Below are 26,362 nucleotides of genomic sequence, written 5' to 3' on the forward strand. Positions count from 1 at the left end.
ATATGATGTAGTACTACTCAGCAATAAAAGAAACAATTATTGGTACAAAAAAAGAATTTCTTGCATGTTAGGTAATTAATAGATAACTTCCAAAGATACTTTCATTTTTTGAGAGCCTCAGATAGGATTCACTATTATCTTTAAAAAAAGAAATGTTTTTAAAACTGAGCTATAATTTGCATTCCATAAAATTCACTCTTTTAAAGTGTATAATTTCGTGGGTTTTAGCATCTCTAGAGTTGTATAGGCATCACCACCATTAATTTCAGAACACTGAAAAGAAACCCCATACCTATTAGTAGTTGCTTCCCATTCTTCTCTCCTCTCAGACCCTGGCAAACACTAATCTGTCTCTTAATTTGCCTCTTCTGGACATTTCATATAAATGAAATCAGTCAGGGTGTGGCCTTTGTGTTTGGCTTCTTTCACTTAGCATAATGTTTTCAAGGTTCAATTTGTAGCGTGTATCAGTACTTCATTCCTTTTTATGACTGAATCATCCATTGTATTGATATACTGCATTTTATCCATTTATCAGTTGATGGTCTTTTGGGTTGTTTCTACTTTTTGGCTATTATGACTGATGCTACTTTGAACATTTGTGTACTGGGTTGTGTGTGCATGTGTTTTCACTTCTCTTGGGTATATACCTAAGAGTGGAATTGCTGGTATGGTAACTCTTTAACTTTTTGCAGAACTGCACAGTTTTCCAATACCCTCTAATTTTAATCTAAGTGGGGCTGTCACCACAGTGTCTTGAGTTCTCTCTCCCTCTGAAACAATTTAAATGAACACAATATACCTCTTTACAAATTCCATCTAAAGTATAATTAGCTTATGTAATGGAGAATCTTTTTCCTTCTTATAGAATCTTCCCAAAAGGACTGTGTCATTGTGGTCTTACATAAATAGTCAGCTGGAGGACTTCACTAATCCTCTCTATGGGAGCTATTCCAATCATGTCCTTTATCCAGTAGCCAGCATGCGCCACCTAGAGCTCTGGGTGGGATACTACGTAAGGTGGAATCCACGGATGAAGCCACAGGTATGCCCTGCAATATACAATGAGAGTTTTTATCCATGCAGTTGTATGAATTACATTCGTCCCCTTTAAAGCAGCTAGAAAAATTATCTGTGCATATTTAAAGCTTTCACTTTTTCCTGTTAACAGTTTTAATTGCATAGTAGAAAAAGCACTACATAGGGATAATCAGTACACTTGGTTCTTATCATGACTCGCTTGTTTGGCCTTGGACAAGTCACTTCTGTTTTGTCTTTTTTCCCCTCTTCTATAAAATGAGGGCGCTGGACTAGAGGTCTTGTTTTAATAGGCTGGAGAAAATAGCTTTAGGAAAGTTAAAAGCCTAACAAAATTCTGGTTGATTTTTAAAAAATGTTATGGAATATTTACTGCTTAGAACTGTTTAAAAGACTAAAAAGTCTGCAACTAAATGACAGGAAATCTTTTGAGTATTGGCTTTTAGATTACATTGTTACTTAATTATTTGTTGTATTTGTCTAAGTACCAGTTTCAGGGTATTCTGTGGAAACACTTGGGGGGCACTAGGGAAGCCAGTGAAAAGAGCAGTGGTGTCAGAGGAGTCCCTGAAGTTAGTTTTCACTGATGTTCTGGAAAGGTGGGTGTGGTTCCCATAGCTGAAAACACACACATTGCAGCATTGAGGGAAGGAGCTCTATACTGGAATGACTTGACTTTGGGTTTGTTTAGGATTGCCTAGTTAAATAATTTTAGGGTGTGCTGCTCTTGTAGGAGCCCATTCACAACAGATATAAAGAACTTCTTGCTAAACGAGCAGAGCTTCAGAAGAAAGTAGAGGAACTACAGAGAGAAATTTCCAACCGATCAACCTCATCCTCGGAGAGAGCCGGTTCTCCTGCACAGTGTGTCACTCCTGTACAGACTGTTGTGTGAGAGGGCTACTGGATGGGGCCATCGGTCATCGCCATGAACTCTGATTACAGTGGCAGCTTCATGAGGAGAAAGTTTCTGAATATAGAACCCATCTGTGAGAGAACTTAAGTCACTTTATTTATTTTAAATCTCTCTAGGATGAGTTTAGAACTGTAGCAGTGCAGGTGGTTTAAGTGAAATAACCCCACATGTAATTACATGATTATGACACTAATCTTATAAGTCACCCAAAGAACATTAAAATGCTTCAGTCCTGGATCCACAGTGGGAACAAGTTTCTGATTTTAAAAGGAAAATGCTGTCTCAGAAATTTTGGTGTGTGGTAAAATCAAAACACAAACTACTTCAGAAATATACTTCTTGATGGAAGAGCACTCATTGCACAGAAGGAGGAGCATCAGTTTTCAAACCAAACCAATACTGACATTTCATGGCATTATACATACTGGGCTTCAGTGTCATAATCAAGATCATTTGATGCTCCTTTGCCCATCATGGGTTTTTCCTTTTTGTAGTAAGTGATTTACTTTCACCATTCAAAACTCGTGTTCTTCATATAATAAGGCAAAGTCTTGAGGATATTATGGTGTAGTAATAGTTGAAAATTATTGCTGTCATTATTTATGTACTTAATTTAAGATGTATTAGATAGCTGTTCCAAAATGATGCCTTACAGATGTGCTTGGGAGGAGGATGGAGAGGAGAAAGTGGTAGCCATCCAGGATTTCAAAGAATTCCACATCCTTCAGATTAGTTTCCATTTGCACAATTACTAGAAACATCATGAAACATATTTAAAAAACTCATTATCTGCCCTACTTTATTATAGTTACATTTTTTTTTTTTGAACACAGAGAAGTTAACTAGCAAATTTTGAGGCAGTAGGTAAAGGTTTAGTAGGATTGACATTTTTTCTGAAGTCTGTATAAATAGCATATGGTGAGAAGTACTGTGCTCAAATTTTACATGAAATATTTGACTATTACTTTCCTTTGCAAATTCTATAATTCCACTGAATGATTAAGTCTACCAAAGAATTTATTGCATGTAAAAATGTATTACAGTCTCAATGCCAGTAAAGGAAATCCTGTTTCACTTTTTGGCTGCTACAGTAAGAATTCAGCGCTGGTATAAACACTTGACTCCCTGGTGTCTATTTTACTCTGTATAAGAGCCATATGTTATGTACTGTAACACAAAGGAGCTTCTTGTCCCTTGGGTCTTTAATTAAAAGAAAATTTCAACTGACTTTTAAACTTTGTCCTTGTTCTAAGTTGTTTGCCTTAAGTTTCTTTTGCAGAAATGTTATTTGGAATTTTTTGAGGAAAGGGCTGTTTCATAGCAGCTGCTCTAAAGGAAATGTTCAGTTTGATCAGATAAATCAAATACTCAAAATCAGTGTTTTTTCACTTGTTAACTCACTAGTCTGAACCTTTTGCCCTGCTCTTGGTTTTGCAATGAGTAAGTATAATTTCCGTTATTAGTACATCCAGTATTAGCAAAATTGGTACCAAAATGATTTTATCATTGAAATTTGTTATAAGAAAATTTATAACAGTATTTAAGTGACCAGTCTGTCAGTATTAAAGCTAAATTTTCTATTCCAAATATTTTATAAATCCATTCTCTCTGTGCATTGTTCCATTTCCCTCCCTTAAGCCTTTATCATCTTGGTCTGATGCCACATAAAAGAATGTAGATGACTGAAGAGGTTCAAGAATTTAAAACTTCTAGTCTTAATACCCTCATATTCACTTGAAATTCCATTCAAAGCAATCTAATTCCATTCAGAATCTAAATTCCATTCAGAGCAATCTAAGTGCAAATCTATCACTTCTCCTTTTAAAACTTTCCAGGGGTTTCCTTTTACCTTTTGCAGGAGTCTCCAAAGTGGAGTGCCTTTAAGATGATCCTTTAGTGAAGACATCAGCATCACAGTGGCACCAGTGCTTCCTTTTCTCTCCCTTCGACTTCTAACGAATCAGACATCCATAACTGGACACAAGTGCCTCTGCACAGCATACCAGGACACCTGAGAGAGATTCATCTCTGTATCTGAAATTGGGTGAATGAAACCTCAAAGGAGGCTAGGGAGCCAAGGGAGATGTGGTGACACTGGCTGTGGCGGCAGCAGCAACCTCTCCAGCAGAGGAGGTGGAAAGTGCAAAGGGTAAGTATAAGTCTACTCAGCTTGTGGGCTGCAGTTGGAGGGTCCCATTGCTTTTCAGCGACACCCCAGATTTCTGAGGAGAGATCTCCATGACAGACCAGTAATGAGTAAAGGAACTGAAACAGTAATCAAAAAAATCCCAACACAGAAACCTACAGTACCAGATGGCTTCAGTGGTGAATTCTACCAAACATATAAAGAAGAACGAACACAATCTTCCTCCAAACACTTCCAAAGTATTAAGGAGGAGGGAACTCTTCCAAAGTCATCTACAAGGCCAGCATTACATTGATACCAGAACCAAATGAGGATACAAGAAAACTACAGACCAATATCCCTGCTGAATATAGACGCAAAAACTCTCAACCAAATATTAGCAAACCAAATTCAAGGACACGCAAATAGGATTATATACCATGACCAAAGTGGGATTGATCCCTTGTATGCAAGGATGATTTAACATATGCAAATCAATAAATGTAATAATACATCACTTCAATAAAATGAAAGAAAAATTATATGATCATTTCAATAAATGCAGAAAAAGGATCTGACAAAATACAACATCCTTTCATAATAAAAACCTTTAACAGATTGGGTAAAAAAAGAATATACCTCAATATAACAAAGGCTGTGTACCATAAACCCACAGCTGTTAATGGAGAACAGTTGAAAGTTTTTCCTCTAAGATCAGGAACAAGACAATGATGCCCTCATCATTGTCTCACCACTCATATTCATTATAGTATTGGAATTCCTAGCTACACCAACTAGGCAAGAGAATTTAAAAAGGCATCCAAATCAGAAAGGAAGAAGTAAAATGTCTCTATTTGTGATGATTTGGTTTTATATATAGATAATCCCAGAGTCAACCAAAACACTGTTGGGACTAATCAACAATTTCAGTAAAGTTCCAGGATACAAAATCGTCATACATAAGTCAGTTGCATTCCTTTGCACTAATGATGAAGCATCTGAAAACAAAATATTGATAAAACTATCCCACTCAAAATAGCACAAAAACAATATACTACTGAGGAAAAGTTTAACCAAGGAAGTGAAAGATCTGTACAATGAAAACTACAAGGCTGCTGAAAGAAATCAAAGACGACACAAATGGAAAGACATCCTATGTTCGTGGATTGGAAGAACCCAATGGAGGACTTTACTAGATGTCCTTACTACCCAAAGCTATCTACAGATTCAGTGCAGTTCCCATCAAAGTGCCAAAGGCATTCTTTTACAGACACAGAAGAAAGAATCCAAAAATTTTTGTGGAACCACAAAAAAGCCCCGAACAGCCAAAATAATCCTGAGAAAAAAGAACTAAGCTGTGGATATCATGTGTTCAGATTTCAAACTATATTACAAAGCCGGAGTAATAAAAACATTATGGTACTGGCACAAAAATAGACACATTGACCAATGGAATAGAATAGAAAGCCCAGAATTAAATCCCAGTCATCACCTAATATTTGACGAGGGAGCCAAGAACACCCAATGGGGAAAGGATAGTCTCTTCAAAAAGTGGTGCTGGGAAACCAGAGAAGAACACATGCACAACAATGAAATTGGATGCCTAGCTAACACCATTCACAAAAATTAACTTGAATAGTGATAAGTGCTGTGAATAAAACAGGCTAATTGGATAGTAAATGAGGAGATGAGGGGGCAATTTTTGATAATGTAATCAAGTCCTGCTTTGAATATATTAACAGAAATCATAATTTAAAAAAAAATAACTTGAAATGGATCAAAGACTTAAACATAAGACCTGACACCATAAAACTTCTAGAAGGGGAGAAGCTCCTTAATATTGGTCTTAGCAATGATTTTTTGGACATAATGCCAAAAGCACAAACAAAAGCAAAAAACAAATGGGACTACATCAAACTCAGAATTCTGCACAGCGAAAGAGACAAAAAATGAAAGGATAACCTACTGAATGGGAGAAAAATTTTTGCACACCATATATTAAATAAGGGCTTAATGTCCAAAATATATGTAAACAATACATACAACTTAATAACAACAAGAAAACCCAATCCAGCTAAAAAATGGGCATAACTAAATGGACATTTTTCCAAAGAGGATATCAGAATGGCAAACAGGTACATGAAAAAATGCTCAACATGCCTAATCTTCAGGGAAATGCAAATAAAAACGATAATAAGACACCTCATACCTGTTAGAATGGCTGTCACCAAGAAGTGACATAACGGGTGCTGGTGAGTATGTGGTGAAAAGGGAACCCTTATACAGTTGACACTTAACACAAGTTAGAACTGTGCAGGTCCACTTAGATTTTTTTTCAGTGAACTCTGAGTTTGGTTGAATCTCTGAATGCAGAAATGCTTTTGTTCAAGTGTTCAACTGTACATCTACAAGGTTCAACTGTACACTGTTGTGGGAATGTAAACTGGTCCAACTACTATGGAAAACAATATGGAGGCTCACCAAAAATTTCAAAATTGGTCTTCCCTGGTGGCACAGTGGTTGGGAGTCCGCCTGCCGATGCAGGGGACGCAGGTTCGTGCCCCGGTCCGGGAGGATCCCGCATGCGGCGGAGCGGCTGGGCCCGTGGGCCATGGCCACTGGGCCTGTGCGTCCGGAGCCTGTGCTCCGCAACGGGAGAGGCCGCAGCAGTGAGAGGCCCGCGTACCACAAAAAAAAAAAAAAAAAAATTTCAAAATTGAGCTAACATACTTCCAGGTAAATACCCAAAGGAAATGAAAATAGAATTTCAAAGAGAATACATGCATTCCCAGGTTTACTGCAGCATTATTCACAATAGCCAAGATATGGAAACAACCTAAATGCCCATCAATAGATGAATGGATACAAATGATGTGTTATATATACACAATAGAATATTATTCAGCCACGAGAAAGGAAGATATCCTGCCATTTGCAACAACATGAAGGGACCTTGAGCACATTATACTGATATAAGTAAGTCAGAGAAAAAGACTGCATGATCTCATATGTGGAATCTAAAATAGTCAAACTCAAAAACCAGTAAAATGGTGGTGACCAGGAGATGGAGCTTAGAGGGATAAGATCGATGTTAAGGGTACAAACTTGCAACAAGCAGTAAATAAGCCATAGAGATAATGTATAATATAATGAATATAGACAATATTATACTATAATTATGTGATAAATATCACTACAGTGGCAATCATTGTACACTGAAATTTATACAATGTTACATGTCAAATTTGTTCAATTAAAAAGAAACCCTTATAATAAAGATGTTTCTAACACAGCTACTTGCAAGCTGTGTTCAGCACAGTGTCATTTTAGGGACTGGAAGTGATACCCACCCATTTTGTAACGCATGTTAAGAGGACATAATAAAGATACTTCCTGCAAAGCTAGCTGAAGCTGTGTTCAGCAGTGTTATTTCAGTGCATGCAAATGATACCCATTCTGTAATGCATGTAATGAAGAAAAACACTTGTAATGAAAGTGTTTCTAACAAATGTAAATCTAAAAAAAAAAAGATAATCCATTGAGGTGTGTGGAAGCCTGGGAGGGTGGTCTTAGCACTTTTTATATATTTACACAAAACTTTTGAGTGGAGAGTTCTATGTTTTATAACTTTATATTTATCTGTGAGTATTGGTTGCATAGGTGTACCTTTTTCCTTTATGATCAGGGATATAAAATTTAGATGCCTGTGTGGTTAAGTCAAAGCTCCTGAGCCTCCTGTCACCTGTCTGCTTACCCTTCTATTCTCATCAGCATACCTCAACTTTTATGTACTAGTACTGCTCAGCTAGTCCCAATTCTCCCATATAAAGGGCAGACTCCTGCCTCCTTGCTTTTGTTCATTTTACCTTGTTGACCTGGAACTGTTCTCCCTTGGAGTTACTCCTGTTTTGTAGAGTTTAGGCATCATTTCCTCCTCCAGGATATGATCCCTGTTCATCACTCCCTTCTCTGCCATGCCTCACCTCCCTCTGTGCCACCGCCTCTGTGGTACACATGCCACCACCACACTGTACCGAAACGTGTAATTCAGGTGTCTACAGCCCGCTTGTAAGCATACCTTGCTTGCTAAGGAAGAAAACTGTACATGTAAGCAGAGGTGTACACACAAGTTTAGGAGATTCACAAATACCCCCAAATCTAAGGACACTTAATTAAACACTTTGTAGACAATGAATTCAGTAAAAGGCCTAACAAGCTTGGTGCCCAGACAGCCACTACAATTCATGCTGTTGTCTAGATAAAATCCTAGAACTCCATTTCAATCCCAGGGGAGGCAAAAAAAGGAATTGCTTTAGTATCTAGTTAACATGTTCATTAGTACTCTGAAGAGTATCTTAACATTATACCATGAGATAATCCAGTTTTGTTGGGCCTAGTATCTATGTAAGCATGAAAAAGGCAAGTAAATTATGTAGTAAATACCATATATTCTTACTGTTCCTCATAATACGTTAATGTCCTATTTAAAAGTGTATTTTTTTGATTGATAGAATGCAACAAATAAAGCCTTTATTAACAGGCTGTTAAGGAAAATTTCAGTGTCCTTAAGAAAGCTGCTTTATTGATTTCAGTGGCAAATTTATAAAAAGTTAACATGTCTTGATCTATTCAAAATTGCGATTTACATTATTAACACAATGACAGTTGCATGTGTACAGTTAATATTGCACTCACACTGTACACCAATAAAAGTAAATAGCCAAGGGGTTCTTCTAAGTTTTAAGATTAAAAACCATAATGCCTTGAAATAAATAGCATGATTACAAACAGGTATTATCTAAAAATACAAACATATATGCTTTACAACACCTCCCATTCTCTCTTCATTCTAAAACCTCATTTACAATTTGTTTATAGTTTTAAACATGCTTTTGTAATCTTCACAGTTAACTGATTTAAAATGAATGCTTCGGTCTTCAAAAATTTTTAATGGTGGATTAACATCGATAAAGGTGTATTTAACACTGATCAATGTTTGAAGTGTCAAAAGAAAACAATCCTCTTAAATATGTATAAATATTTAAATATAGAAAACCTCCATCAATAGTTGAAACAAAGTACATTTAATGGTTGCATTGAAAAGGAGAAGTGGGCAATTCACGCCAGGGGAAGATTTAAAAATGAGACTTTTCAAACACTGCCTATGGGACAGCCTCATACTTTGATAATTTAAACCTCATTTTACTTAGATATATAGAGCTATTAAAAAAATCACACCCACAAGTAAAACAAACATTGGTAATTTGTTTACAAAGTGCAATATCTCAGTACAGCAAATTCATCTCAAACAAGGAAACAGAGTACGTGTGGCTTCTTGGCCTTTAAAACTCCCCTGGTTTCCACTTAGATGGGTTAACATTTAGTTGTGATATGTAACACAAGAAGCCTATGTAATGAAGCTTGGGCCCCTTAATACCTGCTATTAATTAATTCCAATGTAAGAGTATGAGACCTGGAAAGTAAACTGTCAACATCTGATTGATGAGGTACGGATTATGTGAATAACATTTATGACCTGGTACCAGTCAGTAATCCCAACACAAACTATTGCTCTGTAATGAATTCTGTATGGTTTGCATGTCCTTCAATAACTGAAGATTTTTCCTGCTTTTTTCTCCAGGTCTCGGTTTGGCAAAGTCCTTCTTATTTGTGGTCCCTGTGGTTGCAGAAGAACGGCCGCTGCTGTTTCCTTCTTCAAGAGTCTTTTTGGTGGTTCTTAATCCCCTCTTCTGCTTCTCCAACTTCTGTTTCTCCAGCTATACCAAAAAACCAAGGCAGGGAAAAAAGGAGAAATTAATGAAAACATATTTTTCTGAAAACTGTTATTTCTAACTCTCATACTAAAACACATATAATATATTCTGGGTTTATATTTTTAAAGGCTTCAAAAATCTATTGTACTAGTCATTTAACAGTGTTTAAAATATATAGTGACATAAACACCTGTAAGCAAGAGTCAACACATCAATTCTGGTGCTGTATCAGAAGTTAAGACTTGCCAAAGTGCAGCACAGGGTGAGTGAGAAGCAAGGGAGTTCGGGGGAAGGTCTCAGGGAGGCGGCAAAAAAATCTGACATGGGAAATGGAAGACAAGATTTTAATACACGAAGGAGAAAGGCATCCTAGAAACTAGTCTGCACAGACAAAGAAGCACGTTGCAGATGGATGAAGGGATGTAATGGTAATGTATTAATACTATGAAAAGGATTTTTAATTTTATTATTTCACCTTTTAGAATAATTTAATTTCAAATAGGGAGCTTTATTTTTACTCTAGCTCCTGGCACACTGCTGTTCCATTAGAATAAAGTTAAATCTAATGTACAGGAAACAAATTAGATCATTACTCCTATAGGAATCATTTGCTTGTATTTATTGTTTTATTTTTAGTATGTGAACTTTGGAAAAAAATGCTTATAAAGCTAGGTTTTGGACCCCAGTCTGCATCATACCTCTGCCATTTACCAGTGAGCCAGTATGTCCTTGGGCCAGTTACATAGTTTCATTTTAGGGTATGCCCACTTCCCAGGACCTTGGCTCCAGTTTCCTCATTTGTAAAATGAAATATATACTCACCTCATAAGCCTTCCATGAAAATTAAATAAGATGACATAGAGCACTCAGCATTGTGCCTATTACACAGCAACCAATTAATAAATGTCTGCCGACCTGTTCTGCTACCAGTCTTCTCCGTTTCAGTCAGCTGTACCACCGTCCTCTCCCTCCACATGATATCCAGCGGCAAGCAGCCCTGATAATTCTATTTCCAAGACTCACCTCAAATCTGTCTACTTCTCCCCAACTGCAGTCACCGGTGACCTCTGATCAAAATAAGCTTAAATGGCGTAGTTGGTCTCGCAGCCTCTCTCCTGTCTCTACCCCCTCCCGGCAGTCACAGTCTTCTCTTAAATACACCAGTCATTACACTTCTCTCTGGATGGAAACCCTGGAGTGTGACTTCCCATTGCACTTAGTAGATACTAAATACATGGTTGTTTTATTAATATAATTAGTAACATAAATGTAACTAAAGATCTTTTTCACATATTTACATCCGATTTATTCCTTTAGAAATTAAGAATTTCTAGGTGTTTTTAAAAAGACTTGGGTAAACTCGGAACCGTTTAAACTCATCACAGAGGTAAAGCTTGTTCATATAAGAATATGAAATATATTCAGTACTTGGAAGATGTATTTTAGATTATAAAATCTACTCTGAGACTTCAAGACAGTGTCCTCTTTCTTAGCCTGCTTAACACCATTTCTTAATAACTAATGCAATGAATTAATAAGTGTCTACAGTGAAAAATACTTCCTGTAGCTTTCTTTCTATGATACACTTACAAGGGCATCAATTAACATGTTTGAAGAAAAGGGGGTATTTTGTTGTGTTTTACTCTTGTTTTTTTAATTATTAGAAACGAGTTAAGGAAAACAGTTACCTGGGCTTGATATTTTCGAACTTTAGTTATTTGATTGGCCTTTGCCTCCATCCTGCCCACCAATGCCTCCAGTTCGCACTCTAGGTTGTCTTTCAGTTCAGTGGTTGGTGATTCTTGGATAAGTTTCGCAAGCTGCTGGTGGTCACTGTATAAAAAACAGGAGAGCCTGGTTAAGTTTCCTGTGTCAGCTGGTTAAGTCCACTACATCTCACTCCCCATGGGACCACTGCTCTGCGCATTAAAAAACGACTCAATTTTGGGACTTCCCTGGTGGTCCAGTGGTTAAGACTTCGCCTTCCAGTGCAGGGGGTGCAGGTTCGATCCCTGGTCAGGGAGCTAAGATCCCAAATGCCTTGCGGCCAAAAAACCAAAACATAAAAAAACAGAAGCAATTCTGTACCAAATCCAATAAAGACAATGGTCCACATAAAAACAAACCTAAAAAAAAAAAAAGACTCAACTTTTAAAAATAGAGCAAAATTTTCCATATTATTAGTGATAGTGTAAAAGTTTAAAAAAGGTACTGGATGCAAATGCAAGAAGAGTTCTTAATTTCAAAGCACTTATTATTTACATCTCTACCTCCCCCACAAGAGCATTACATATGTAGAAAAGGAAAGTCTAGAGAAGGATCTTGTTCTTCAAACACTCAATTCCTAACTTATCAGTTACGTATAGCCAAAGTCAATGTAGATCAAGCTCCCAAACAAGGAAATAAAACTTAAATGTAAACCTTGGTCTCCAAAACATTTAACAGTTATAGAAAAAGGAGAGATTTCACCCAGAACAGTTGTATTGGTTAAAGTCCTAGTAACTTGTTCAGTGGTTGGTGCAAGGACTGTGTTCAACAAATATTTCTTAAAATATTGAAATATGACAGAATTAATAAAGTCACCAAGAAGTTAAATGAGGTTTTAGAACTAAATATAACTAAAAAAACAAAAAAACTGAAACTCACAAGCTCATTTGCCCAAATTCATCTTGTAAAGTCTCTAAGACTTCTGCCAGCTCTTCATTAATGCTGCTAGAGGGGGAAGGCGTTGCTGACTTCTTGCTTTTCCCACTTCGTGAAGACACTTGCTTTGCCAAAGGAACACTGCTGACTACTCGGTCGTTGCACAAGACTTTACTGTGTTGCTTCATTAGATGTAAGACATGCTGAACATTGGCTACCACAGCATGGCTAGGGCTGGTGGACTGAAGGAAAATGAAGAGAAGTAATTGAAGCCACATCCTCTGGAAAAATGTTTTCTCTTTCCCCCCTAAGCCTGGGTAAAAACACCCTCTCCGCCTCTGCAGAAAAGCCTGTGATACAAACCTCCTGGTGTACAGTGCATCTCCAGTCTCCCCTTACTCTCCACCCTAGTGTTATCTACTACACACCCATCTCTATTAGCTATGGACGAACATCCCAGCTGTCCCCTGCTCCCAGTCTCTTCAGTCTCTAACTCCATAGTTCTATCAGTTATCCTCCAAAAATATTATTCTGATCACGTTCTTCCATTTGACACCCTTTAATGTTAAGCTCGTTGACTCTAATGTCCAAACTCCTCAGCACAGAAATCAAGGCCCTATAACACTAAGCTGCAACTTCTACACCTTGGCCTCATGTCCCACTATCTCCTACCTGCTCTCCACTATTTGAATGAACTGTATTTGCACATGCCATTTCTTTTGTGTGCCAATTTTTATACCTTTTTTTTTTTTTTTTTTTTTTTTTGCAGTACGCAGGCCTCTCACTGTTGTGGCCTCTCCCATTGAGGAGCACAGGCTCCAGACGCGCAGGCTCAGCGGCCATGGCTCACGGGCCCAGCCGCCCTGTGGCATGTGGGATCTTCCTGGACTGGGGTACAAACCCATGTCCCCTGCGTCGGCAGGCGGACTCTCAACCACTGCGCCACCAGGAAGCCCCTATACCATTTTTAAAAACCCAGTTCAAATACATGATTTGTAAAGACTTTCTTAAAACATCCAGGTAATTAATTGGTCCATTCTCAGATCACCTATAGCATTTATCTCGATCACAGGATTTATCACAATATATTGTAATTGTGTTTGCATGTCTTTTTCACCTATTAAGTAGTGTAAGCACTTCCAGGTGGTACAGACTATTACCGTATTCATTTCTCTGTCCTCTAGTAGGAAGCATTAAGTTCATGTTTGTCACATAAGCAACGGGAAAAACCTGGTAGCCCTCTCAAAATTTTTGTTTTTGTTTTGAACACTGAACAAGTCTCAATGTGTAACTTCAATTTATAAACAGACGGTTGGGCCAACTTGGCTCCATAAGCTAGTTTAAAATGCAGATTCCTAGGTAGCATGCCAAACTCAATCAGTGTGTGGTCAAGGCTTAGAAATGTACATTTAAAAGTCTGCCAGTTGATTCTAATCAGCCAGGTTTACAAACCACTCAGCTAAACTAAACAGATGCTCTTTTTATCCTAGTTTTTGTTGTTAGGTAGCAAACTGAATTTAGTAATATATATACAAAGATGTATATACCACATCCAAGTGGGGTTTATTCCAGGAACGCAAGGCTAGTTCAATGTTTGAAAATGAATCTATGTAATCCAGCATATCAACAAGGTAAACAAGAAAAATCACATAACCATATCATTTGATGAAGAAAAGCATTTGAAAAAATCCAACACCCATTAAGGGTATAAACTTGCAGCAAAGCAGGAACAGAGAAATTTCCTCAAGTTGACAAAGAGCACAAAGAACCTACAGCTAATATCATACTTATCGGTGAAAGACTGAATGCTTTCCCCTGAAGATCAGCAAAACGGCAAGGATATCCACTCTCATCACTCTTACTTACAACATGATACAGGAAATCCTAGCCAGTGCAGTAAGGCAAGAAAGGAAATAAAAGGCACACAAATTAAAAAGGAAGAAATAAACTACCCTTATTTACAAATGACATGATTCTTCACATAGAAAAGCTTACGTAAATCCAAAAAATAATTCCTAGGACTAATAAGTGAATTCAGCAAGGTCACAGAATATAAGATTAACATAAAAACTCAAATATAATAAAATGATCATGTAGAAGCTGAAATTAAAACAACACAATTTACAATTGCTCAAAAAAATTTGTATATAAATCTGATAAAACAGGAATGGGACTAGTATGATGAAAATCCTGATGAAAGAAATCAAAGATCTAAATAAGTATGAGATGTACCATTCTCATGGGCTGAAAGACTCAACAAGGATGTCAATCCTCCCAAATTAATACAGTTCCTATCAAAATTCCAGCAAGACCTTTTCTTTGGTAGAGAAGTTTTTTCTAAAATTCACATGGAAAGGCAAAGGAACTAGAAGAGCTAAAAGAATCTTGAAGTTATTTTTCCTGTTATTTTTCCGACTCTATTTATTAAGGAAATTTTATGTCTTGAATCTAGTAATTAAAAAAATTGGAACGTGTATTTTGTCTTTTAAATTTCATTTTTTCTAGTAATTCACCTTTATTTCACTTTACAAATGTACTGGTTTATGACTCTATAAATAAAAATAAAAACTGGTCCTCCACAACAGATAAGTTTGGGAAACGCTCAGATGACAGCACATTCTTAGCTGTTTGAATATTTCACAAAAAGTACAAATTACAACTTCAAAAGAAGACCTCAGGTTGAAAAGCCCTATGTTTGAACCTGTCCTGTTCAAGTATTAATGACTTCAGTGAGAATTACCAAAGATAGGCAAATTAAGTTTGGGGATAACACATACATAACGGAAAACTGAACTAGATTCTAATCTAATGTGGGATAGGGTGAATCAATTCCTGTAGTGCTCCATTTGATTAAAAATTCTGTATAAAAAAATCAACTCCACAAGTATAGGACCTAGAGAGGCTGATGCTAAGACTAAGTAGAAGACCTGTTACTTCAGATGACTCTAGAATTAATGAGTGAAAGGGATGCTGTGGCTTCCCCACAACATTAATGTGATACTAGGCTGAGTTAACAGACTATCCAGAACATGACCAAGACTCTCTATCCTGTGCTAGACACACCACATTTAGAGGACTATATTCGATTCAGGAAGGGAGTGAGGAGATGGTTAAGAAACTCATAAAGGGCTTCCCTGGTGGCGCAGTGGTTGAGAGTCCGCCTGCCGATGTGGGGGACACGGGTTCGTGCCCCGGTCCGGGAAGATCCCACATGCTGCGGAGCAGCTGAGCCCATGAGCCATGGCTGCTGAGCCTGCGCGTCCAGAGCCTGTGCTCTGCAACGGGAGAGGCCACAACAGTGAGAGGCCCGCGTACCGCAAAAAAAAAAAAAAAAAACTCATAAAGCATATCTTATGATGAATAGCTGAAGAAAAAGAATTATTTATAACCTAGAATAAGGAGATGAGAATAAAGATACAGTTATCTGGGACTTCCCTGGTGGTCCAGTGGTAAAGAATCCGCCTTCCAATGCAGGGGACGCAGGTTCGATCCCTGGTCTGGGAACAAAGATTCCACATGCTGTGGGGCAACTAAGCCTGTGTGCCACAACTACTGAGCCCGGGCGCCTCAACTAGAGAGCCCACGGGCCGCAAACTACAGAGCCCACATGCTCTGGAGCCTGCGTGTTGCAACTAGAGAAGAGAAAGTCGGCACACCACAATTAGAGTGAAGCCCGCACACTGCAATGAAGAGCCTTTGCACCGCAACAAGATCCTGCATGCCTCAACAAAGATCCCACATGCTGCAACTAAGATACAACACAGCCAAAAACTAGTTAATTAAAACAAAAACAAAAAAACCCCCTTAATCTATTATCAATATAAGGTTTAAAAAAAGATACAGCTATTTTCTAAAGTTTTAAAATTTTCCTATTGTTAAGGGTTCATTTGGTCTATGTGGATCCCTGAGAACAGACAAAAATACCAATGAGTAGAATTTATAGTGACAGATTTCATCTCACTTAAGAACTTTCAAATAAAGCTGTCTAGAACTGTGAAGGGCTGTTTGAGGGTATAATGAGGTCTCATCAGTAGATGTATTTGGACAGAGTACATGACCATTATTCTGGATGCTTACATAACGAAAACATTGGACAGGGAACTGTACTAAGTGGGTCCCAAATCTAAATGAACATTAGATTGAGACTCGGGAACAACTGACTATACTTTCTAGGTCCCACACCCAGAAAATTCTGATTTATCAGAACTGTGGTGGGGCCTCGTAATCTGCTTTTTCAGATGCATAGTCAATGATTCTGATGCAGCTAGTCATCCTTTGAGAAACTTTCCAGCCCAGATCAAAGATTCTGTGGCAAAGTAGAAGAACCTTGGTTAGGAACAAAGGTTCAAAGATGAACCTTTTGACTTTGGTAGGTCAAAAGATGGTCTGCAATCTAAGAAGAGGTTAAATTTAGGGTAAAGGAAAGCCAACGACAAAACTTTTTAAAAGTGATTTGGCCGCACGCATCTACAAAGGGCAAGTGGAAAAGCTAGGAAATAGTTCATTCCCTAAGCTTTCACTGAGGATTTACTGTGGGGTTAAAATAAACAAATAGGGCTTCCCTGGTGGCGCAGTGGTTGAGAGTCCGCTTGCCGATGCAGGGGACATGGGTTCGTGCCCCGGTCCGGGAAGATCCCACATGCCGCGGAGCGGCTGGGCCCGTGAGCCATGGCTGCTGAGCCTGCGCGTCCGGAGCCTGTGCTCCGCAACGGGAGAGGCCACAACAGTGAGAGGCCCGCGTACCGCAAAAAACAAAAACAAAAACAAATAAATACCTAAAATTAAAATTTACTCCTCAAGCTTCTCAAATTCACAATCTAGTTGGATACTCAAGGCATCTATAACCAGCAACACAAACATTAATGAAAAAGTGGTATAAACTAACACAATGTTAAGCACTTCTTAGAAATCACCCAGTACTTGCTGATATTTGATAAAATTATCATCTCCACATTTTTAAGCACTAAAGGAACTTAAGATTCAAGTCTATGTATGACTGCTTCTTGGAGAATGAATCCTATACGTAATAAGCATGTGAGGACAAAGAGGATGTGACTTCTTTTCATTTAAATATCTATCTATATCTAAATATAAATCAACAGGGCTGATCCTAAAAATCCAGTGCTACAAATATACTATTTCCTATCTGCAACCACACCTTCTGCAAACCAGAGTCTCTGCTTTTGCTCCTAAGTTCCCTTCTGCATAGACTCTACCTGCTTTAACGTGTCCCCCCAGTCTCCTCCCTGCTCCCCCAGTCCCATAAAACTTTCCTTCATCTCATTCTCACATCACTATGATCCAACTGGTAAAAAAGCAGAAAAATATTTCCGCCGTTTATAGGTATACAGGCAGATGAGTGGATTTAATTCAAAGATCTAAGTTGTACAAAAAAAGCCAGAGTTCGACCAACTCACCTTTCCAGCTACAAATGGCATATCACCCAAGCATAATCTATAATGTGGTTGTGCGGCAAAATAGTTCCTAGAACCTTTCTGCATGGAAAAGAAAAAAGAAGAGCAATTTTACTCACATGATGATAAAAGCTGGCCATATAGGACTAACCTGAAACTTCAGCTTACTGCTGGGCTACTGCTTGTTTTATCTCTATAGGCATTATGGTCTGGAGTTCCTAATAATGCTTGTCACCACATATCCTAGCCTAGGAAAGGCTAGGAAAGAAAAAACAGTTCCTGACAAAACATCAGTTACAGTCTCAGTAGAGAAACTGTGTGTGTGTGCACGCGCACGCGTGCATGTGTATATACACAAACTTTTAAGTGCAAAAGATAATGCGATACTGAACAATAACTAACATTTGTGCGGTGCTGTGTAGTTCTAACACTTTCAGATATATTATCTCACTGTCAGGGTGAAAATTTAGAAGTAGGTATTACTTATCCCCATTTTCCCCATGAAGAAACTGAGAATGAAAGAGATTTACTCATCCAAGGTTGAAGTACCACATGGTTTGTAAGTGTTTTCACATAAACTACGCCAAGTAATAACCAGCACTTTGACTTAATGGTTATTTTTTCATACCTTTTCTGGTGGTTTTGACTTCTTTTTTTTAATTCTTTTTGCATTGGGAACACATGAAGTTGCCTTATCTTCAAAGATAAGTCTATTTCTTTCTAGACCAATCTGCAACTAGGAAAAATATGAGAGCCTAAAGTTAATACTGTAGAAATAAAAGCTATGATTCAAATTTGAGATCTGCCATGTAAAGGCCTGTTAAAAAAACCTACAGTAGTATCGTATAGTATAGAATGAAAAACCCATCATAGCTGTGTAGCTATATCTGGAATCAATCCGTCAACATTTATCCAATATTTTAAATCAATACCACTCTCTCAATTTACTTAAAGTGCTGTCCTATAATTTGTCCTTTCACTTAGCCTGGAAATGTTTAGCTCCTTATTTGAGGTTGGTCCTTAAATTATATCTAATGAGTTAAAGGCAGTATTTCTAACTCCAAACCAATGTTTCAACATTTTCTTCTTGTCACACACAGCATATACAACAGCGTTAGACACAAAGCAGCTGGAGAACAAAGTACAATTTCTTCCTCTTTTAAAAACTCATACACTTAACAATGTAAGAAAAAGGAACTGGAAATCTATGTCCAAAACAACTGGGAGGTATATCAGAGAATGTTATCAAGCCCTTTTCTCTAGAAGCTTAGTAACTACATTAATTTAATATGGTAGAAATTCCATAAACAATTACTAAGGATTTCAAACAAGGACTGCTGTTTTCAACTTTCCTTAAAAAATATAATTACATACATATACACAGGTATGTGTGTGTTCGTGTGTGTCTGTGTTCATGTGTATTTGTCTAGAATAGTGGTTTTCAAACCTGCCTATGTATCAAAATTGTCTGGAGTTTATGAGAAAATTCAGATTGTTAGGTGCCTCTCCAGACGTCATGATTTTAAACATTCCAGGCTGAGGAAATTTTTATTTTAAAAGTATTTTAAAGTTCTTCAGGAAATTATGATGGAGCTCAAACACTCAGAACCAATGGATTAGTTAAAAGAAATCCTGAGATCATTACTAATGCTTCCCACAATGACTGCATTCTTTAGGGATAGAATTTATTCAGTGACAAAGGAACACAAAGATTCCTACTCTCAGGAGTGTCTACATTCCCACACATCTAACGATGCTTTATACGTAGTAAACTGAATGGACATAATTCCATGAACATGAAATCACTACTCTGGAAGACCTATGAAGCCAATGAGTTTGAAGAGTATACAAAACAAAAAAAATGTGAACTATTTTAACTTCCTAAGTTCTTCCCAGTAGCTGTCATATATTTGTGTGGCAGAGTTTTAACATTTGTAAGTGCTTTCATTATATTTCCTCTTGTTGGAACTCTCCAACATTAAGAAGATGTAAAATAAAGACCAGTATCAGTGGTAAAATCCCAAGCTCCGAATGGTTACATATCTCGCCCAGGACTACACAAATTATGGTTAGACTTGGAACCATGTATCAACCCCGGCCCCTGTTCTACCACAACAGTGTTCACTATCAGAACTCAGAACTCAAAACCTTTACTGATATATTATCAGTAATAACTGATTTGTCCCAACATTTTGCCTGCTAAATACAAAATAAAACTACCACAAAATAATTTTTTAAATTCATAAAATAATGAACTTGTTAATTCTGTATTCCATGTATAGTAGAACTCACCACCACAGTGTATATAAAGCATAACTTTAAAGTTTGCATGTTATGAGTGAGAAAACAAAGGCACAGTAAAGTGGCCTACCTACCCTAAAAAGTGGAATGGGGAGAGAAATCAAGTAATTTCAAAATTTGTTGGTGGTCAAAAATAAAGCCACATGACTATATAACTCAGAAAGCACAGAGAGGTAAAAAGTACATACGAATTGATCAGAAGGTAAATATTTGAGAAAGAAAATATATCGCGTTTAATAGAAAGAGAATATGTTAAGTCAATGAATTCTGGGAAGCACTGGAAAAAATAGACAAGATAACAAAGATGAGATAATAGATGTTTACAGTCCTGCGAGCACATTTATGAAGTGAGCCCAGGACACCGTTGGCATCTGGCCACAACCTGAACTGCAGAGCCTCCTCTCCTAATTGTTTTGGAATCAGGACCTGCTTTTTGTGTTAATATTATGAGAAAAGATACATGTAAATGTTATAAAACTTAAAGACTTTGGAAGGGGAGGGGCAATAAACAAGAGGTATTTGAATTAATAAGCTCACATGGGGAGAGTCTTCAGTTATAAACAGAAGTATTTTATTTAGCCTGTAAGATTTGTTGGATATAGAAATGTTGCTGTATCTTCTAGAAATGCAGTTCTAGTTGGTATATATAAACTCAATGATTCTGTGAATTCACACTGCCTCACCTATTCTACCTGGTGGCCACTGCATGGGATAAAAATTCAAGGCTAGAAATGAGGAGAGCTCATTTTCCTTATATGGTGGCTTTTGTAAATTAGTATGGGTCACCACCTGTTGTGTAGCCCACTACCTCAGCTACTGTCCTGGTGCCTCGAGGCCACCAAAAAAGGGAAGCACTTACAAGCAGGATACTGAATGAGGCTTTCAAACATTTCCAATAGTGACTAATGTGAAAAGTTTTAGATGATTACATATTATATTATGTACACAGTCGCTGATATTTTTTAGTCTATTGATTTAAAAAAAAATAAAGCTGATAGAAAGCCCACAATTTAAAAAAACCCTAAAGAATTGCTCAGCTTTTACTTTCTGTCTGTAAAAATATGTTTATAGTTTTCCATATTAAGCTAAGCCTGCAAATTTATATATTGGATCATTCCAAATTATAAATAATCAAAGCAGCGCACATCTACATCTATTTATATATAAAGAGTAGCATGAAATGTGAGGAGCCTACCTGCTCACATTTCAACTTACCTGGGCTGCCTTAGCTTGCATACGTTTCCTTTCCTGTTCTTCTTGATGGAGTTTTGCTTCTAACTCTTGCATTTTTTTCTAGTGATAAAAATATTAAAAGTGATAATAGTGAAAAGAGTTTCAGTGTCTATTTGTAAAATTTTTATCCATGACTCTCCTTTGCAATTCCACAGAATTAGGGGTAAAATTCACGGGCAAAGAACACAGCCTCTGTATGAAGCCATATAGGCTACAACAGCGGTCCCCAACCTTTTTGGCACTGGGGACCGGTTTCTCATGGAAGAAAATTTTTCTACAGATGAGGTTGGGGGGGGGATGGTTCAGGCAGTAATGTGAGCCATGGGGAGCAGCAGATGACGCTTTGCTCGCTCACCCACCACTCATCTGCTGTGTGGCCCGGTTCCTCATCAGTTGGGGACCCCTGGGCTACACGGAAGCTGAATCTGAAACTTTATAGTCTCAGTGGTATTAAATACTTCCCAAATGAATCAATTAAGACTAAAATTAGGACTTCCCTGGTGGCGCAGTGGTTGGGAATACACCTGCCAAGGCAGGGGACACGGGTTTGATCCCTGGTCTGGGAAGATCCCACATGCTGCGGAGGAACTAGGCCCATGCGTCACAACTGCTGAGCCTGAGCTCTAGAGCCTGCGAGCCACAACTACTGAGCCCACATGCCACAACTACTGAAGCCCGTGTGCTCTAGGGCCCACGTGCTGCAACTACTGAGTCTGCGTGCTGTAGCTACTGAAGCCCGCGTGCCTAGCGCACATGCTCTGCAACAAGAAAAGACACTGCAATGAGAAGCCCGTGCACCACAAGGAAGAGTAGCCCCCGCTCACCACAACTAGAGAAAGCCCGCGCACAGCAACAAAGACCCAATGCAGCCAAAAATAAATAAAAATTAAAAAAACAAAAAACAAAAAACTAAAATTAGTTCAGAGAACAAAAACGAAGTGATACAAGCCTTAAGGATACTTAAAAACACTTCATCTTTCAACATTTTCAAAACAAACTCCTTCCTTATGTACACTAAGATGATAAAATGTGAACTTTCTCTCCAAATTTACATTTCTTCCTTTAAAAAAAATTCCCATATGTTTCTTTGCTACAAGGTCATTTTTTTTCCTATAAAATATCCAATTTTACATAAGAACCAATATTATGCATTGATGAGTATAAAAGATTCTCACTGACTTCTGCAAGGGCCTGCATTGTGGTAAGCTTGTTATACTCCTGTTCAAGAAGATCCAATTTTTCAAGTTGGTTTTGAACATGCGTTTGATCATGTTGTCGTTCTCTTTCTAGGGAAACCTGGGAAACAATATTAAATACAGCATAATAATTTGACAAAAAACTGAAAAACTAACACTGAGAGTACTATGCTACTTGTCTGGCTTTTATTTATTTTTGATTATTCAAAGTTCTTATATTTTTAGTGTACTATTTTATACTTACATATATGTTATTATACTACAAGACTATAAAACACAATCACAGTAGTCTCTGATTTTTGTGGTCTCCACTTGCCTAGTGGAGTGGCTATAAATACTTGTTGGACAAGTGAAAATAATACTTTTAGAAAGGTGTTCCTATGAATAGTTTTTCATTCATGACGTTTCTATCCTAAGTATCTGATCTACAGGTCTTAATCAAAAGTAATCTAAATTCCCTGAAAAAATTAAAAGGAATCTGAGATTCCTTCACCATATAAAACCTTGAAACATAACCAGGCAAAAAACCCAATAACCTAAAATGAGACTAACCAGCTTTACTTGAGAAAAGGTAGGCTATGACCATGACAATTATAAAACTGACTTTTACAAGTCAGTCCTTTGAAAAATCAAAAAAATACTAAGTTTCTTCAGACTCACAGACTTAGAAAACAAACTTATGGTCACCAAAGGGGAAAGGTGAGGGGGACAGATTAATTGGGAGTTTGGGATTGACATGTACACACTTCTATATTTAAAATTGATCACCAACAAGGACCTACTGTATAGCATATGAAACTCTGCTAAATATTCTATAATAACCTAAATGGGAAAATAATTTGAAAAAGAATGGATACATGTATATGTATAACTGAATCACTCTGCTGTACACCTGAAACTAACACAACATTGTCAATCAACCCCATTCCAATATAAAATAAAAATTAAAAAGTACAAACTTCCAGTTACAAGTAAAATAAGTACTAGGGATGTTGTCTGGCTTTTCATACAACTACTTAGGTACTACAGAGGAATTCCAGGAAAACAATATTAAGATGAAACCAGAGGAAAATTAACAAATACAAGTGAAATCTTGTTCTTATTATATACTATTATAACATTTGGTTCTCTATACTAAGACTTGTTAATACGCTCTGAATGAAGGTATTTACTAGACATATAGGCTACACACAAATAGTTGTAATTAGTCTGGTTCTCTAACATAGTTAATCTCTTAATTAAGGCAATAATCACAGTTTTGGTACGTAACATTTACACTTCCTCTGAATTCTACGCAAAACATCCATCATTTTTTTTTTTTTTCAGGCTTAGGGTCAAGGATTTGAAAAGACTGCCACCTATCAGATTTAAGGACTGACAGCCACAGGATAAACCATTAAACTAGGATAAGAAGTGGAAGTATGCTAAACTGAGGTCTACTGGTAAAAAGCAAAACATTAAGCACGTGAACTTGTAAACAGTGTATCTTCATATACAAGTCTATAGCAATAGGTATCATACTAACAGAAATTTGAATATGACAAAGTAATACAAACCAATAAATTTCTCAGGAATTTGTGTGAACTACTAATTTCCTCCTACCTACCTTAGCGGATAGTTACTGCCCTTGAAATAATACATTGAGTTAAATGTTGGCACAAATCACACTTCACTTCCAATATTGGAACCACTCATAAAATGGGCTAATCAAACTTTACTGATGAAAACAGGGCTTAATTCAAAGACATACATATATATATATATATATATATATATATATATATATATATATATATATTTGTCTAACAACTATATCAATATTAGTCAAGACATCTCACGGTTGTCTTACAGATGCTTTCTAACCCGAGAACAGAAATATGCCAATGAAGAGAACTGCGTATTACTGTACGTAACGTTTTGCCATTTCCAATCAGATTTAACTCACCATCCCTTTCCCAAACCCCATCCATCACATAAAAGTGTCAGAGAAAACACAGAAATAATAATAATTGCATAGCAAGTTTGAAGAAAGGGAACTCTTCAGATGCAAAAAAGATAAATCAAAAGCAAGTAATACTGAAGCCAAATATTACACGAGGCAAGACTATAGCCTTGGTGTATAAGATACACAAGGAACGTGACATAAATTTCAGGCAACGTACCATCTGCACGATGCAGGAGCCCAAAGCCAACAAATTATCATAAATGCAGACCAGAACCAGGGAAACCCATCAAGCCCCAGCAAAGGCAAATCCACAACCATTTCATAAGGCTGCCTACACAACTTAGAAGTATGGAATTCCCAAGATAAACAACTCCAAAGAATAAGAGTTCATCATAAAAATATATATATACGTATACAGTTCTCATAAGAAAAAAAATGATTTTAAGACTGGGAATTTTTATAGTGTTCAAAGAGATAAAATGAAGGAATAAAAAGCAAAGTAATGGTAAATTAAAATAACAACAAAAATAGGTGGACTGAAGAGGACCCAACTGGAAACAAAAAAATATGGTCACAAATAAACTCAATGGCATAGTAAAGAGACCTATAATACAAATGAAAATTGCTGAAACATCCTCTTAAATATTGTTGTGCAATCAAATATTTCTTTGATATCTCCAACTATGACTGAAAGCTGACTGAGGTGGAAAGCATTTAATTTCTTTCACACTGCAGAGTACCTAGCAAAATATTAAGCATATAAACATTCAACTTTTGCATAATAAAGTTAAGATGCCCAGAAACTATGGTATTCATGATGAAATCAAATTCTATATTCGTAATAGGAAAAGGAGGTATGTTTTAAAAAAATATATTCGAGACTGATATTGCAGATGTCCTCTTGTAAATGCATAGGTTACTTAAATTAAAATACCTCTGGTTTGACAGAGCAAAATATTTTTGTTAAAATAACAACGGTAAAAAATCTTTCAAAGTATAAAGAACCTTGAAATGTGCTACCTGAGTTGAGTCTTTAAACAAAATTCAAGAGGCAGAGAGGTACATAATATGCTTATTTATACTTCTGATAACGTACAAAGAAGTTAACATGACCTGAAAAGAAAACACAATTAAATGTGTAGTATTTTTCCAATTTAAGTAAAACTCTACCAAATACAGCAATAACAATGAACACCAATCAAATCTTCAGACACCATAACTGATCCCAAGTAATTTCAGTCCTGTGCTGTTGTACTGTTCCAAAGCAGAAGCTGTTAAAGCTGTGTGTAGAGGATATGGCAGTGTGTGTGAGGGTCATCCAAAAAGGAAACTCCTCTATTTAGCTTCGCTGAAAAAACAAACCAAATTTTTCTCAAAGCTTCCACTAGCAGTTTTTCAAAATGAACTACTGGTACTATTATCTTTTAAGATGGACGGAGAATTGATTACTTGTAACAGCACCATTAGTCCTCACTGAGAAAAAAGGTCTTTATATCAACTTAATTTTCTCTATAACTAACTTTTCTTGAGAGTGACTCTATGAAGTAACATACCTGTTTCTCTAATACAGATGTCCTCTCCATTTCTGCATGCTTTATCATGTTACGCATGTATTCCAATTGTTTTTCTAAAAGATTACATTTATTTTCTGCAGCTAACAGCTGAGATGTCAGCTCTAAAAAGAATTCATAAGAAAAGCAGAAATCAGCTCACTCGCAGAAGTTTTAGTTTTAAGAACCTGCTTAACATGAATCTACAGTATATATAATAAACATTT

The 26,362-nt window shown here is 37.0% G+C and overlaps 2 protein-coding genes across 4 annotated transcripts in view; one reads left to right on the forward strand and one right to left on the reverse strand.

Moving 5' to 3' along the window:
* The window catches only part of MTMR2 (myotubularin related protein 2), a 116,483-nt gene extending 113,302 nt beyond the window's left edge, over positions 1–3,181 (forward strand). For all 3 annotated transcript variants that reach the window (XM_060018077.1, XM_060018076.1, XM_060018078.1), the window contains 2 exons: positions 869–1,045; positions 1,772–3,181. In XM_060018077.1, coding sequence (XP_059874060.1) covers positions 869–1,045; positions 1,772–1,933 — 339 coding nt within the window. In that variant the 3' untranslated portion in view covers positions 1,934–3,181. The remainder of the gene's footprint in view (positions 1–868; positions 1,046–1,771) is intronic.
* Positions 3,182–8,033: 4,852 nt separating this feature from the next.
* The window catches only part of CEP57 (centrosomal protein 57), a 47,785-nt gene continuing 29,456 nt past the window's right edge, over positions 8,034–26,362 (reverse strand). The window contains exons 4-11 of the mRNA XM_060018080.1: positions 26,139–26,260; positions 22,624–22,740; positions 21,427–21,504; positions 18,539–18,646; positions 17,914–17,991; positions 12,500–12,738; positions 11,542–11,686; positions 8,034–9,856 (exon numbers count right to left, since the gene is read on the reverse strand). Coding sequence (XP_059874063.1) covers positions 9,626–9,856; positions 11,542–11,686; positions 12,500–12,738; positions 17,914–17,991; positions 18,539–18,646; positions 21,427–21,504; positions 22,624–22,740; positions 26,139–26,260 — 1,118 coding nt within the window. The 3' untranslated portion in view covers positions 8,034–9,625. The remainder of the gene's footprint in view (positions 9,857–11,541; positions 11,687–12,499; positions 12,739–17,913; positions 17,992–18,538; positions 18,647–21,426; positions 21,505–22,623; positions 22,741–26,138; positions 26,261–26,362) is intronic.

This window comes from Delphinus delphis, chromosome 8 (assembly GCF_949987515.2).
Source record: "Delphinus delphis chromosome 8, mDelDel1.2, whole genome shotgun sequence".
Classification (NCBI taxonomy): Eukaryota; Metazoa; Chordata; class Mammalia; order Artiodactyla; family Delphinidae; genus Delphinus; species Delphinus delphis.